Source organism: Macaca thibetana, chromosome 11, assembly GCF_024542745.1.
Source record: "Macaca thibetana thibetana isolate TM-01 chromosome 11, ASM2454274v1, whole genome shotgun sequence".
NCBI lineage: Eukaryota > Metazoa > Chordata > Mammalia > Primates > Cercopithecidae > Macaca > Macaca thibetana.
This window is the reverse complement of record NC_065588.1, coordinates 115757065-115769811: the sequence shown is the minus strand read 5'-3', so window position 1 is coordinate 115769811 and position 12747 is coordinate 115757065. Positions and strand designations below refer to the sequence as shown.

Sequence of the window (12747 nt, the reverse complement as noted above, 5' to 3'; positions counted from 1 at the left end):
TGTTTGTCAGCTGAATGAGCTTTTGGGCTGACACTATGGAGATTTCTAGATATAGAATCATGTCATCTGCAAGCAGAGATAGTTTGACTTCCTCTCTTCCTATTTGGATGCGCTTTATTTCTTTTTCTTGCCTGATTGCTCTGGCTAAGACTTCCAATACTACAATAAATGGAAGTGGTGGGAGAGGACATCCTTGTCTTGTGCTGGTTGTCAAGAGGAATGCTTCCAGCTTTTGCTCATTCAGTATGATGTTGGCTATGGGTTTGTCATAGATGGCTCTTATTATTTTGAGGTATGTTCCCTTAATACCTAGTTGATTGAGAGCTTTTAACATGAAGCGATGTTGAATTTTATCAAAAGCCTTTTCTACATCTGTTGAGATAATCATGTAGTTTTTGTCTTTAGTTCTCTTTATATGATAAATCATATTTATTAATTTTTGTATGTTGAACCAACCTCATATCCCAGGTACAAAGCCTACTTGATCATGGTGGATTAGCTTTTTGATATGCTGCTGGATTTGGTTTGCAAGTATTTTGCTGATAATTTTTGCATTGATGTTCATCAAAAATATTGGCTTGAAGTTTTCTTTTTTTGTGATGTCTCTGCCAGGTTTTGGAATTAAGATGATATGGCCTCATAGAATGAGTTGGGAAGAAGTCCCTTCTCCTCTATTTTTGGAATACTTTCTGTAGAAATGGTACCAGCTCTTGTTTTTACATCTGGTAGAACTTGGCTGTGAATCCATCAGGTCCTGGGCATTTTTTTGGTTGGTAGGCTATTTATTACTGATTCAATTGTAGAGTTTGATATTGATCTGTTCAGGGAATCAGTTTCTTCCTGGCTCAGTCTTGGGAGGGTGTATGTGTCCAGGAATTTATCTGTCTTTTCCAGGTTTTCTAGTTTGTGTGCATAGAGGTGTTTGTAGTAGTTTCTGATGGTTATTTTTATTTCTGTGGGGTCAGTAGTAACATTCCCTTCGTCATTTCTAATTGTGTTTTTTGGATCTTCTCTGTTTTCTTCTTAATTAGTCCAGCTAGTGGCCTATTTATTTTATTATTCTTCTTCAAAAAATCAACTTCTGGATTTGTTTGTCTTTTGAATGGTTTTTCATGACTTGATTCCCTTCAGTTCAGCTCTGATTTTTGTTATTTCTCATCTTCTGCTAGCTTTGGGGTTGGTTTGTTCTTGCTTTTCTAATTCTTTCAGTTGTGAAGTTAGGTTGTTAATTTGAGATCTTTATAACTTTTTGATGTGGGTATTTAGTGCTATGAGTTGCCCTCTTAATACTGCCTTAGCTGTGTCCCAGAGATTCTGGTATATTATATCTTTGTTCTCATTATTTTTTAAAAACTTCTTGATTTCTGCCTTAATTTCATTATTTACTCAAAAGCCATTCAGGAGCATGTTGTTTACTTTCCATGTAATTGTATAGTTTTGAGTGATATTCTTTGTGTTGACTTCTATTTTTATTGTGCTATGGTCTGAGAGTGTGTTTGGTATGATTTTGGTTCTTTTACATGTATTGAGGATTGTTTTATGTCCAATTATGTAGTCAATTTTAAGTATGTGCTATGTGGTGATAAGAAGAATGTATATTCTGTTGTTTTGGGGTGGAGACTTCTATAAAGGTCTGTCAGATCCATTTGTTCCAATGCTGAGTTTAGGTCCAGAATATCTTTGTTAATTTTTTGCCTCAATTATCTGTTTAATACTGTCAGTGGAGTGTTGAAGTCTCCCACTATTATTGAGTGGGAGTCTATATCTCTTTGTAGGTCTCTAAGAACTTGCTCTATAAATCTGGGTGCTCCTATGTTGGATGCATATATATTTATGATAGTTAGGTCTTCTTGTTGAATTTGAACCCTTTACAATTATGTAATGCCCTTCCCTTGTCTTTTATGATCTTTGCTTGTTTCAAATCTATTTTGTCTGAAATTAGGATGGCAATGCCTGCTTTTTTCTGTTTTCCATTTGCTTGGTAGGTTTTCCTTCATCCCTTTATTTTGAGCCTATAACTGTCATTATGCATGAGATGAGTCTCTTAAAGACAGCATACCGTTGGGTCTTGCTTTGTTATCCAGCTTGCCACTCTGTGAATTTTAAATGGCGCATTTAGCCCATTTACATTCAAGGTTAGTATTGATATGTGTGGATTTGATCCTGTCACTGTGCTATTAGCTGGTTATAATGCTGGCTTGTTTGTGTGGTTGCTTTACAGTGACACTGGTCTGTATGTTTAAGTGTCTTTTTATATTAGCTGATAGCAGTCTTTCCTTTCTATATTTAGTACTCCTTTCGAGATTTCTTGGAAGGCATGCTTGGTGGTGATTAAGTTCCTCAACATTTGCTTATCTGAAGAGGATCTTATTTCTCTTTCACGCAGGAAGCTTAGTTTGTCTGGATATGAAATTCTTGGTTGAATATTTTTTTCTTTAAGGATGTTGAATATAGTCCCCCAATCTCTTCTGGCTTATAGGGTTTCAGCTGAGAGGTCTGCTGTTAGCCTGATGGGGATCCCTTTTTTGGTGACCTGCCCTTTCTCTCTAGCTGCCCTTAACATTCTTCATTTTGACCTTGGAAAATCTGCTGATTATGTGTCTTGGGGATGACCTTCTTGTGTAGACTCTTGCAGGAGTTGTCTGTATTTCCTGAATTTGACTATTGGCTTCTCTAGCAAGGTTGGGGAAGTTTTCATGGATGACATCCTGAAATATATTTTCCAAGTTGTTCAGCATGACTCTTTGGGTTTGAATTCTAGCTTTACTACTTAGCCACTGGAGAACCTTTGATAAGAGGCATCTCTGAGCTCACTTTTATCATCTACAAAATAAGTCTAATGATAGCACCTACCTCATAGGATTGTTGTGAGCATTAAATGATACGTAAATACAAAGCTCTTACATCCATGACTGGTACATAGTAAGTGCCCTGGGAATATCATCTATATTTATTAAACTGAAAATACTGTTTCCAGCTGTGTGTCGTGGCTCATGCTTGCAAACCCAGCATTTTGGGAAGCCAAGGTGACAGGACTGCTTAAGGTCAGGAGTTTGACACCAGCCTGGGCAACATAGCAAGACCCTATCTGTAAAAAAAATACCCCCAAACCAAAAAACAAAACCAAAAACCTTAGCACTTGAGGCTGCAGTAAGGTATGATCATGCCACTGAACTCCAGCCCGTGTAACAGAGCAAAACCCTGTCTCAAAAATAAAATAAAATAGCCAGGCGCGGTGGCTCACGCCTGTAATCCCAGCACTTTGGGAGGCCGAGGCGGGCGGATCACAAGGTCAGGAGATCGAGACCACGGTGAAACCCCGTCTCTACTAAAAATACAAAAAATTAGCCGGGCGCGGTTGTGGGCGCCTGTAGTCCCAGCTACTCGGGAGGCTGAGGCAGGAGAATGGCGTGAACCCGGAAGGCGGAGCTTGCAGTGAGCCGAGATCGCGCCACTGCACTCCAGCCTGGGCGACAGAGCGAGACTCCGTCTCAAAAATAAAATAAAATAAAATAAAATGCTGTTTCCTCCAAGGAGATCTTTCTGAGGGCTGTCCTGGGCGAGGCGGGGCATCCCTTTTGTGTTCCCTTAGCAGGCTGCTTCCTCCCACAACCTCCAGACCCCTGTGTGCTAATTTCCTGTTTACTTTTCCATCTTCCCTACTGGACTGTTAGCTCCCAGAAGGAGAGGGCGAGGATTAGTCTTCTCCAAATCCTAGCCTCAGAGCATTCAGCCCATCAGTGCTGTGAGAATGAGAGTGCAACGGGCCATAATGCAAACTTTGTTGTATAGATACATTTATTGGGGTGGATGGTCTCTGGAGTCAAGGGGTAAGCTAGAAAGGGAAGAAATTATTGGGTTGTCAGAACAGAGAACAAAAACTTTCAATAGCTTTCTGGTGCTCTTAAAATCAAATCCCACATCGTAACTCTGGCATTTGTGGCTTGCATGATGCAGCCCTCATCTACCACTTGTCCATCCTCTTCAAATTCTCCATGTCCCTTCTGGACTTGGGCCTTTGCATGCACTTTTCCTTCTACCTGGAATGTAATTCCACCTTCTCATCACACTGCCGGCTCTTCCTTATCCTTCAGGACTCATCTGAAAGTCACCTCCTCAGAGAGGTCTTCCCAGATTTCCCAATCTAGATTAGGTACCTATCCTGTCTATATCTCTCTCTTGTAGCACCCTGTTCTCTTACGGTAGGACAATGATTATAATTTGTACCTACATATTTATGATACAGTTATTTTGTGTCTGCCCATATTTTCCAGAAGACTGTGAGCTCCCTGAGGACAGAGAGCAAGCTCTTCTTTGTGATATAACCCCAGCACCTGGCATCTGGCAGGCATATAGTAGGTACCCAGTGAATGCCCTTCAAATGAATGGATATATGTGTGTCCTTACTTCATGAGGATTTCCATCTTGTCCTGCAGGCAGAAGCCAGCCTCCTGGGCTACGCTGTAAAACTTGGCCCTCATGCTGTTACACACCCCACTCTTGTACTGGATGTTGATGTCACAATTAGTGCGGCTGTGGACACAGATAAGAAGGGCTTGGGGAATGGAGCCCAGGGATGTCCCCTAGTAACCTGGGTCCCACTCTGGCTCCCTTGGCCCCAAGGTGCTCTGCATGTAGGACTCCCTGTAGCCACCTGGGTTCTCTGCCCTCACCTGGAGACTTCCTAAGTATCCCCCTGGATGTAGGAAGGACAGATCTTCCCAATAGCATCAGGATGGTGGTTCAGACCCTATTAAATGAGCCCACGGTGAGACAGCTGGTCACTGGAGCCCAGCGAATGTTAAGGATGGGAGATGGAATTTGGAGCTGGGAGATTCAGGCTCAAAGTCCAGCTCCACCACTTCTTAGCTGTGTGGCCTCAGGCAAGACATTTCACGTGGCCAGGTTTCTGCCTGCTCCTTTGTAAGATGGGATAATGCCCCTGCCTTATAGGATCGGTTTTGAGGAACAAGGAAGGTAATGAAGGCAGAATGCTTTTCGTGGTGCCTGGCACAGCAGAAGAGTTTCTTGCCATTGTCTGCATTGTTGCTCAGCTTCTTGACTATGAGTCCCTAAACCTGGGGGATCCCTTGTCCTTCAGCATCGTCTATGGCTTTAGGGAGTCTGGTCTGCATTGGGTCATTTCCACACCCCTGGAATATAGAGGGTGTGGTCACCACGTTCCCTGTTGTGTGGCTCCTTCCATTGCCCTCCTGGCTTACTTTTTAGACTTCTTCTGGACTGGTTGGATGTGGCTTTCTGCACTTGTACTGCTGGATCTCTCACTGAAACACAAAAGGATGGTTTCAAGTTGCTCAGAGTCTGCTTTTCAAGAAAATGGTGTCCCCAGGGCTCCATGGCACTTGCCAGCTTCCAGGATTCAGGCAAGGGAGGTGGTGCTAATCAAGGCACCAGTCACAGAACTCTATGAATTTCTTCCCACCTCTTGGCCTTTCCTCCCGCCATATCCCTGCCTGGAGGGTCCTCTTTGTTTATTTTCTACCAACTTAAATCCTATCCTGCCTTATGGTACGCAACAAGTCCTACAGTCCTATCTGAACTCTCCTGTCTAATTTTGACCTTCCGCCTCTGCATATTGTCAGGATTATGTCTTTTCTGGATCTCAGTTTCATTTGTGTAAAACTGTTCTTTTGTCTGGAGGGTGAATTGGCTTAAGACCTTTCCATACTCCTCTCCATACTCAACACTTAACACTGGGCCAGGTGCAGATTTAGTGAAGCCCAACACCCATTTTACCCCTTGTCAGTCTGTGAGCAAGCAGCTCCCTTCTGGATGGTCAGTTTCCTCATCTGTGACCCATCAACTCATCAGGCCAGCCAACCCTTTCTAGGTGTGGATGATTGAATCCTCATATGGATACACCCTCCTGTGACTCTGCCTGGGCAAGCTTCCTAGAGGGGGATGAGGAGCCCCTACCCCTGCCCACCACCCCCGCTCACGCCTTTCTCCAGGATCCTTGTTTAGGGACTTGGGCTTTCAGCACCATTGTCTAGCACCTTTGCGCTGACCGTGTTTCCCCTTCTTTCTTCCAAATGCTTGGAAAACTGTCTGACCACTTTATCTGTGTGGCTCTGGGGGAGGGGGTGGTAAGACTGTTTTCCTTATTAATAGGATGTGTGGGTAACCTTTTGCTTCTAGTCCTGTGGCATTTGGGACTTCTTTTTCCAGACCCCTCCCCATAGAAAAGGTCTTGGCCTTTGCTGGTTTCCCCAGAAGCTCACAGGACTAGATGTGGAGATCTTAGGCCTAGTGGGCAAATCCTCATCCTACTTGGGTAAGAAGCAGGCCCCCATTAACAATATCCAGAAAGCCTTGATTTTGGATTCCAACCAGCTGCCCTAATCCCTGCAGATGAATTCTTTGAGGGAGCGTGGTGGCCCTGACCTTCCTCCTATAGATGACTCTCTTCTTTTCAAGAGCTTTGACAGTGATTGAGGGAGGAGGTGGGAGGTAAGGAAGGTGGTATTATTAGTGAGTGATAAGCAAGAGACAGAAATAGGCAGCAAAAGACGCTTCTGCCTGTCTCACTCTGCGCCCCCCACCTGGCCCTCTTTGAGTTTAAGCTGCACTGGTCTTTGCTTGGTGCTCCTGAGCTTCCTCCCGCCCCAGGACCTTTGCACATGCTATTGCCCCTGCTTGGAACAGCATTCCCACCTTTTCCACCTCCTAGTCTAGTCAATTCTCCTTTGTCCTTAAGTTCTAAGCTTAAACATCGGACTCAGTGTTGGTTAGCACCCAGTACCCCTACTTCTTTTTCAGAACACTTCACAGTCATGATGTTATGGCTAGCTGTAGGATTATCTGAGAAATGTTTGACTCTCCCATTAGATCAGCAGTTCTTAAGCCTGGGTAGAATTCAAGGGGTCCATGAATGCAGATGGGAAAAAAGTTGCATCTTTAGTTGAACTAACCTTCAACCAAAATGGAAATTGCAGGTATTTGCCTATCACATTACAATTGTGAGAGATAGTTTGAAAAATCATTTATACTCAACACTGATCCAAAATTACAGGAGTTGAGTTTTGTTATATAATGCATTGTGAAAGACACACATAGATTACCATATTCCAAATTTGATTGTAATATAGCAATCTAGATTACTATAAATTTCTTAGTGATCTTTTGTAATGTATAGTATGCATTTAAAAACATCTTTCTTAAAGGAGTCCATAGGTTTTCTCAGACTTCCAAGGAGTCTATGGCATAAAAGGTTATAACCCCAGCCCAGACACAGAGATCCACGAGGGCAGGCTGGGTTTGTTTGTGTTTGTTTCAATTGCTGCTGAATCCCCCAAACCTAGCACAGTTACTGGCACAGATGGGGAATCTAAGAATGTTCTCTAAATGGGCAGGGCTCATGCCTGTAATTCCAGCACTTTAGGAGGCTGAGGGAGGCAGATCACTTGAGGTCAGGAGCTCAAGACCAGCCTGGCCAACATGGTGAAACCCCTCTCTACTAAAAATACAAAATTAGCAGGGCATAGTGGTGCGTGCCTGTAATCCCAGCTACTCGGGAGGCTGAGGAAGGAGAATCACTTGAACCCAAGAGGTGGAGATTGCAGTCAGCCGAGATCACACCATTGCACTCCAGCCTGGGTGACAGAGCAAGACTCCATCTTGAAAAAAAAAAAAGAGAATATTCTCTAAATGAACAAATAAATTGGGGGAAGATCTCCACCTCCCCCATTATAAATTACCCAAGTAAAGAGAAAAAGACATAGTCTTGTACCACGTCCTCCCTACCTCACTTCTCCATGACTAGAAGATTTTAACTTGATGGTATATAATTGTTGGGGAGAAATACCTGAATTCTCACCCCTGGACCTGCAGTATAGGAGCTTGTTTCTAATGAGGTCATAAGAAGGAAAAAGTTCCCTCTTCCCTGTGCCACTTTCCATGGTCTGGGGAGGAGCGTCCCTGCAGTGGCCCCTGTAACTGTGGGCTGCCTTCCAAGGCACCTGCTGCAGGCTCCAGGCTTTCCTACCTTGATTTGTGGGTGGTCTGCATTTCCTTATAAGCAGAATTACTCTTGTTTTGTTTCAGCACTGACAAGAGGCTGCAAGGCAAAACGAGTCCTTTAACAAGCCGCTGAATTCATGAAGCTTTTGTGCAGTAACTACGTGTGGGAGGAGGGGAATTCTCTTTCTAGAGCAAGAATCTTCAGCCTCTACTGAGCCTAGCACTCACCTGGAGAGTTTGCTAAGAATACAGATTCCTTGGCCACGTTTTCTGGGACTTGAATCATTGGCCTGGACGGGGGCCCCAGAAGGTGCATTTAGATCACACACACAGGTACACACACACCCCCTCTCCTAAAATTCCCCACCATACAGAAAATACTGTGAAATAATGCCCACCTGAAGTGCTTGTTAAAAAAATATAGCTACTGGCCAGGTATGGTGGTTCATGCCTGTAATCCCAGCACTTTGGGAGGCCAAGGCGAGCGGATCACTTGAGGTCAGGAGTTCCAGACCAGCCTGGCCAACATTGCAAAACCCCGTCTCTACTAAAAACACAAAAATTAGCTGAGCATGGTGGTGCATGCCTGTAATCCCAGCTACTTGGGAGGCTGAGGTAGGAGAATCGCTTGAACCAGGGAGGCGGAGGTTGCAGTGAGCCGAGATCGTACCACTGCATACACACACACACACACACACACACACACACACACACACACACACACACACACACATATATCTTATTACCTCTGGATATTCTGATTCAGTGGGTTCTGGGATGAGGAAGGATAGAAATCTGTATTTTTCACAAGTAACCCAACTGCTTCTGATCTTCAGGGACACTACTATAAGATTTTAAGGAAAGGCTGTATTTTTAGATGACTGGGGGCAGCCCAGCCTGGAGGCTGGGGGCTGGATATACTGGCTTGTGGGGATTTCTGAAAGCCCCACAGTTCGATATCAGCCTTGATGGGAGCAGATTTGGGATCTCAAGTGAGACAGGAATCCAGCTTCTAAAGTGAGGGGCAAAAGAGAATCTGCAGCTTTTCCTAACGGTCTCTCTGTAGCTCTGTATTGAAGCTTCAATATCTGCTGCCTTAGCAAAAGATTAGGGAGATTTTTTTCCCAGAGGAATTAATGAGGAAGGGAAACTTCAACACATTCTTGCTCTGTAACCATGGTTATTTATCATTAAATTGAAAGCAGAGGCCATGTGATGGGTCTCATGAGAACCAGGTTCTAGTGTGGTTTTGTTTTTGAAGACCTTATGGAAGTCACTGCTTGTTGCTCTTTGACATCTGTGAGATGGGGTCATGGTAATGGTGAATGTACCTGTCTCAGCAGGAGAAGATTCCGTGGGGCAACATGTGTGGGATGAACGTAACAACCGTCCTCACCACCATCCCCACCACCAACCTCACTGCCATTTATTGAATACTTACTCTATGCCAGGCACATGGTAGTATGTTATATAAATGCATTATCTGATTAAATGCTTAAAATGTTTCATTGAAGTAGATGTTATTTCCATAACATTAGTAATGTTTTACAGGGATAATATCATCTAATTCTCACTAGAACCCTTTGGGATAGGCTGCTAATGAGCCTCATTTTACAGACTGAGAATCAGACTCAGAGAAGTGAAGCAACTTGCCCAACATCACCCGGCAATTAGTCATGGCCATGGAGACTGACCTTCGTTTGTCTGGTTCCAAAGCCAATGCTTCGATGTGACACAATCTCATTTTATAGATGAGAAAACTGAGGTTTTGAGAAAGGCTAGATGACTTGTCCAAGGGCCGCAGGTTTTGGATCCATGTCAGTCTGACTCCAAAGCCAGTGCTTGTGCTGTGAGTTCTTACGAAGGAAGGAACCTCATTGAGCTGATGCTTCATTATTATTGTCTGTCTCTAATGCTTATAAATCAGGCACAGCAGTGGGGGCCTTATGGGTCAAGGTTGCCTCTGAGCGCCTCCAAGTGCCACCTTCCAGAGAAGCCCCAATGAGAGTCGAGGCAGCCACCAGCGAATTCATCGTTCGCAAGCAGAGGTGAGGTGTGATGCATGTGAAAGTGCACAGTGAACTGTAATTATGGTAATAACAATAACCAATAAGTCATAGTTGGCATCCCAGTGGGCTGAAGGCAATGATGAACCTCTTCTAGTGCCTCATTTATTTCCACAAAGGAATTTGCTTACTCAAAGGAATCCACACTTAGGAAGGGAACTCCGGCTCTAGGCTGTGTGCTCTCTGGGGCTTTTAGAGGTGAGAAGTGTGGTGGACGAGGCTTCCCACCAGAAAGAGGATGTCTTAGGTTCAGGTCTGATAGTACCTCCTTATGAGCCAATCATATCAGTTGCCAGCTTGAAACTTCAAAGGATTCCTGCTGCCCTTAGAATAAACACCAGAATCCTTGAGTTTCATCCCTTTTTGGCTGCATTCCAGTTCCTTGAAGGTGTTGTGGTCCCTTTTGACCACATTTGCACACTATAATACTCTCTTCCCCACCTCCCTACCTACCCATGCCAGCCTCATCAGGCTGGCTCATTTACATGCTTCATCCAAATCTCAGCTTAAAGCTTCTTCCTTGGAGGAGACTTCTCTGATCCCCATCCCCAACCCAGACTAGGTCAAATGCCCTTATTATTTGTTCTCACAGTTTCAAGCTTTCCTTTCATGGACACTTCTCACAATAATAATGAGTACACAGCCCGTACATGTTCATAAGTATTCACTCAAAGGATGAAGGAATAACCAGAAGATTCCTGAGAGGCAGTGTGGCTGAGTGGCAAAGAGAAGAATGGTTTTTGGAATTAGAAATATCTGGATTTGCCAGGTATGGTGATTCACACCTGTAATCTCAGCATTTTGGGAGGCCGAGGTGGGAGGATTGCTTGAGCCAGGAGTTCGAGACCAGCCTGGGCAGTATAGCGAACCCTGTCTGCAAAATAAAAAAAAAAAAAAATTAGCCAGGTGTGATGGTGTGTGTCTGTAGTCCCAGCTACTTAGGAGGCTGAGTTGGGAGGCTCACTTGAGCCCAGGAGTTGGAGGCTGCAGTGAGCTATGATTGTGCCACTGCACTTCATTTTGGGCAACAGAGCGAGACCCTGTCTCTAAAACAAAAGTAAACCGGTAAGAAAGGTCTAGATTAGAGTCATGACCTTATCATTCACTAGCTGAGTGACCTTGAACTAGTCACATAGGCTCTCTGGGCCTCATTTCCTGATTTGTAAAATAAAGATAATAGTACCTACCTTGTAGGATTATTGTAAGAACTCAGAGAAGTGATACACATAAACAACACAGCTCAGTGTCTGTCACAGAGAAAATGCTCAACAGCTGGCAACTACTACTGTTAATGTGATTGCTATTATTCTAAGCTTTATTTGCCCCAGGAGTCAAGAGCACATACCTGGGTGCTTTCCTTTGCATCCCATTTTCTATCGTGATTGTCCTCCGGGCATCTTCCCGAACCATCTCCAGGAGCTTCTGCAGATCTGATGAGAATATGAGAGGTCACTCTTGACCAGAAGCCACCCCTGAGACAGGATTGTGCAGGACAGGGTGCAGCCCCCAAGCTGGGGTCACCTCTGCTCCTGAGGGTTGGGGATCTGGAGAGGGATTCCACTGGGGTCCAGAAGAGGTGGCTCATAGTGTTGGGCTTGTTGCAAAACTAACCATGCCATGCCCCTGCTTAAGACCCGTCTGTGGCTCTCTGTGTTACCTTTGGCTAATGCCTGTAACGCCAGTACTTTGAGAGGTGAAGGCGGGCAGGTCACTTGAGGCCAGGAGTTCAAGACCAGCCTGGCCAACATGTGAAACCCTGCCTCTAAAAAAATACAAAAATTAGCTGGGCGTGGTGGTGGATGCCTGTAATCTCAGCTTCTTGGGGGGCTGAGGCATGAAAATTGCTTGAACCTGAGAGGCAGAGGTTGCAGTGAGCTGAGATCGTGCCACTGCACTCCAGCCTGGGTGATACAGTTAGACTCTGAATCAAAATCATAACAATAATAATAAAATAAAAAATAAAACTTAAATAAATTCTTTTTTTTTTTTTTTTTTTTTTTTTTGAGATGGAGTCTCGCTCTGTCCCCCAGGCTGGAGTGCAGTGGCCGGATCTCAGCTCACTGCAAGCTCCACCTCCCGGGTTCACGCCATTCTCCTGACTCAGCCTCCCGAGTAGCTGGGACTACAGGCGCCCGCCACCTCGCCCGGCTAGTTTTTTTTGTATTTTTAGTGGAGACGGGGTTTCACCATGTTGGCCAGGATGGTCGTGATCTCTTGACCTTGTGATCCGCCCGTCTCGGCCTCCCAAAGTGCTGGGATTACAGGCTTGAGCCACCGCGCCCGGCCCAACTTAAATAAATTCTTTCAGCACGGCCTGTGAGGCCTGCCAGGACCCAGCTACTCTTTTTCTCCCCGGTTTCATCTCCCTTCCCTTCCCCACCTTCGACTCTACTGCAGCCGGAAAGAACTGTTTCCAAAGCTGAGAAGAAATCATCTTGCTCAGGAAAACCCTCTGTGGTCTCCACAGGCCTGAATTTTTAAACCAGCAATCCACAGGCTGAATTCAGCTTACAAATGTGTTTTATTTGATTCCATGCGGATGCCAACCTGGAAGATTTCACATGAAAATCGAGACCTCCAGCTTCCCTAGAAGAGAGTCTGAGATGGGACTGCACTGCCCCCATTTCTGCTGCATGCTGGACATGCCTTTAGATAGGTGAGTGTTCTCCATTTCCCCACAGCTCCCACCACTCCTCCTTGC

General features: G+C 44.7%; 1 protein-coding gene and 1 long non-coding RNA gene across 6 annotated transcripts in view; one reads left to right on the top strand and one right to left on the bottom strand.

The window, feature by feature from the left end:
* The window catches only part of CCDC60 (coiled-coil domain containing 60), a 205078-nt gene that overhangs the window by 15997 nt on the left and 176334 nt on the right, over positions 1 to 12747 (bottom strand). Inside the window, exons 8-11 of one of the 2 annotated variants that reach the window (XM_050748016.1) lie at positions 11392 to 11476; positions 8006 to 8077; positions 5223 to 5285; positions 4408 to 4533 (exon numbers count right to left, since the gene is read on the bottom strand). In XM_050748016.1, coding sequence (XP_050603973.1) covers positions 4408 to 4533; positions 5223 to 5285; positions 8006 to 8077; positions 11392 to 11476 — 346 coding nt within the window. The remainder of the gene's footprint in view (positions 1 to 4407; positions 4534 to 5222; positions 5286 to 8005; positions 8078 to 11391; positions 11477 to 12747) is intronic. The other variant, XM_050748017.1, reaches the window with a different exon arrangement.
* The window catches only part of LOC126930721 (uncharacterized), a 213844-nt gene that overhangs the window by 75633 nt on the left and 125464 nt on the right, over positions 1 to 12747 (top strand). The window contains exon 3 of one of the 4 annotated variants that reach the window (XR_007717658.1): positions 12601 to 12702. The exons of 2 other annotated variants lie outside the window; for them this stretch is intronic. This is a non-coding gene — a long non-coding RNA (uncharacterized LOC126930721). Of the gene's footprint in view, positions 1 to 12600; positions 12707 to 12747 lie in introns of those variants that run through there. One more of the 4 variants, XR_007717656.1, reaches the window with a different exon arrangement.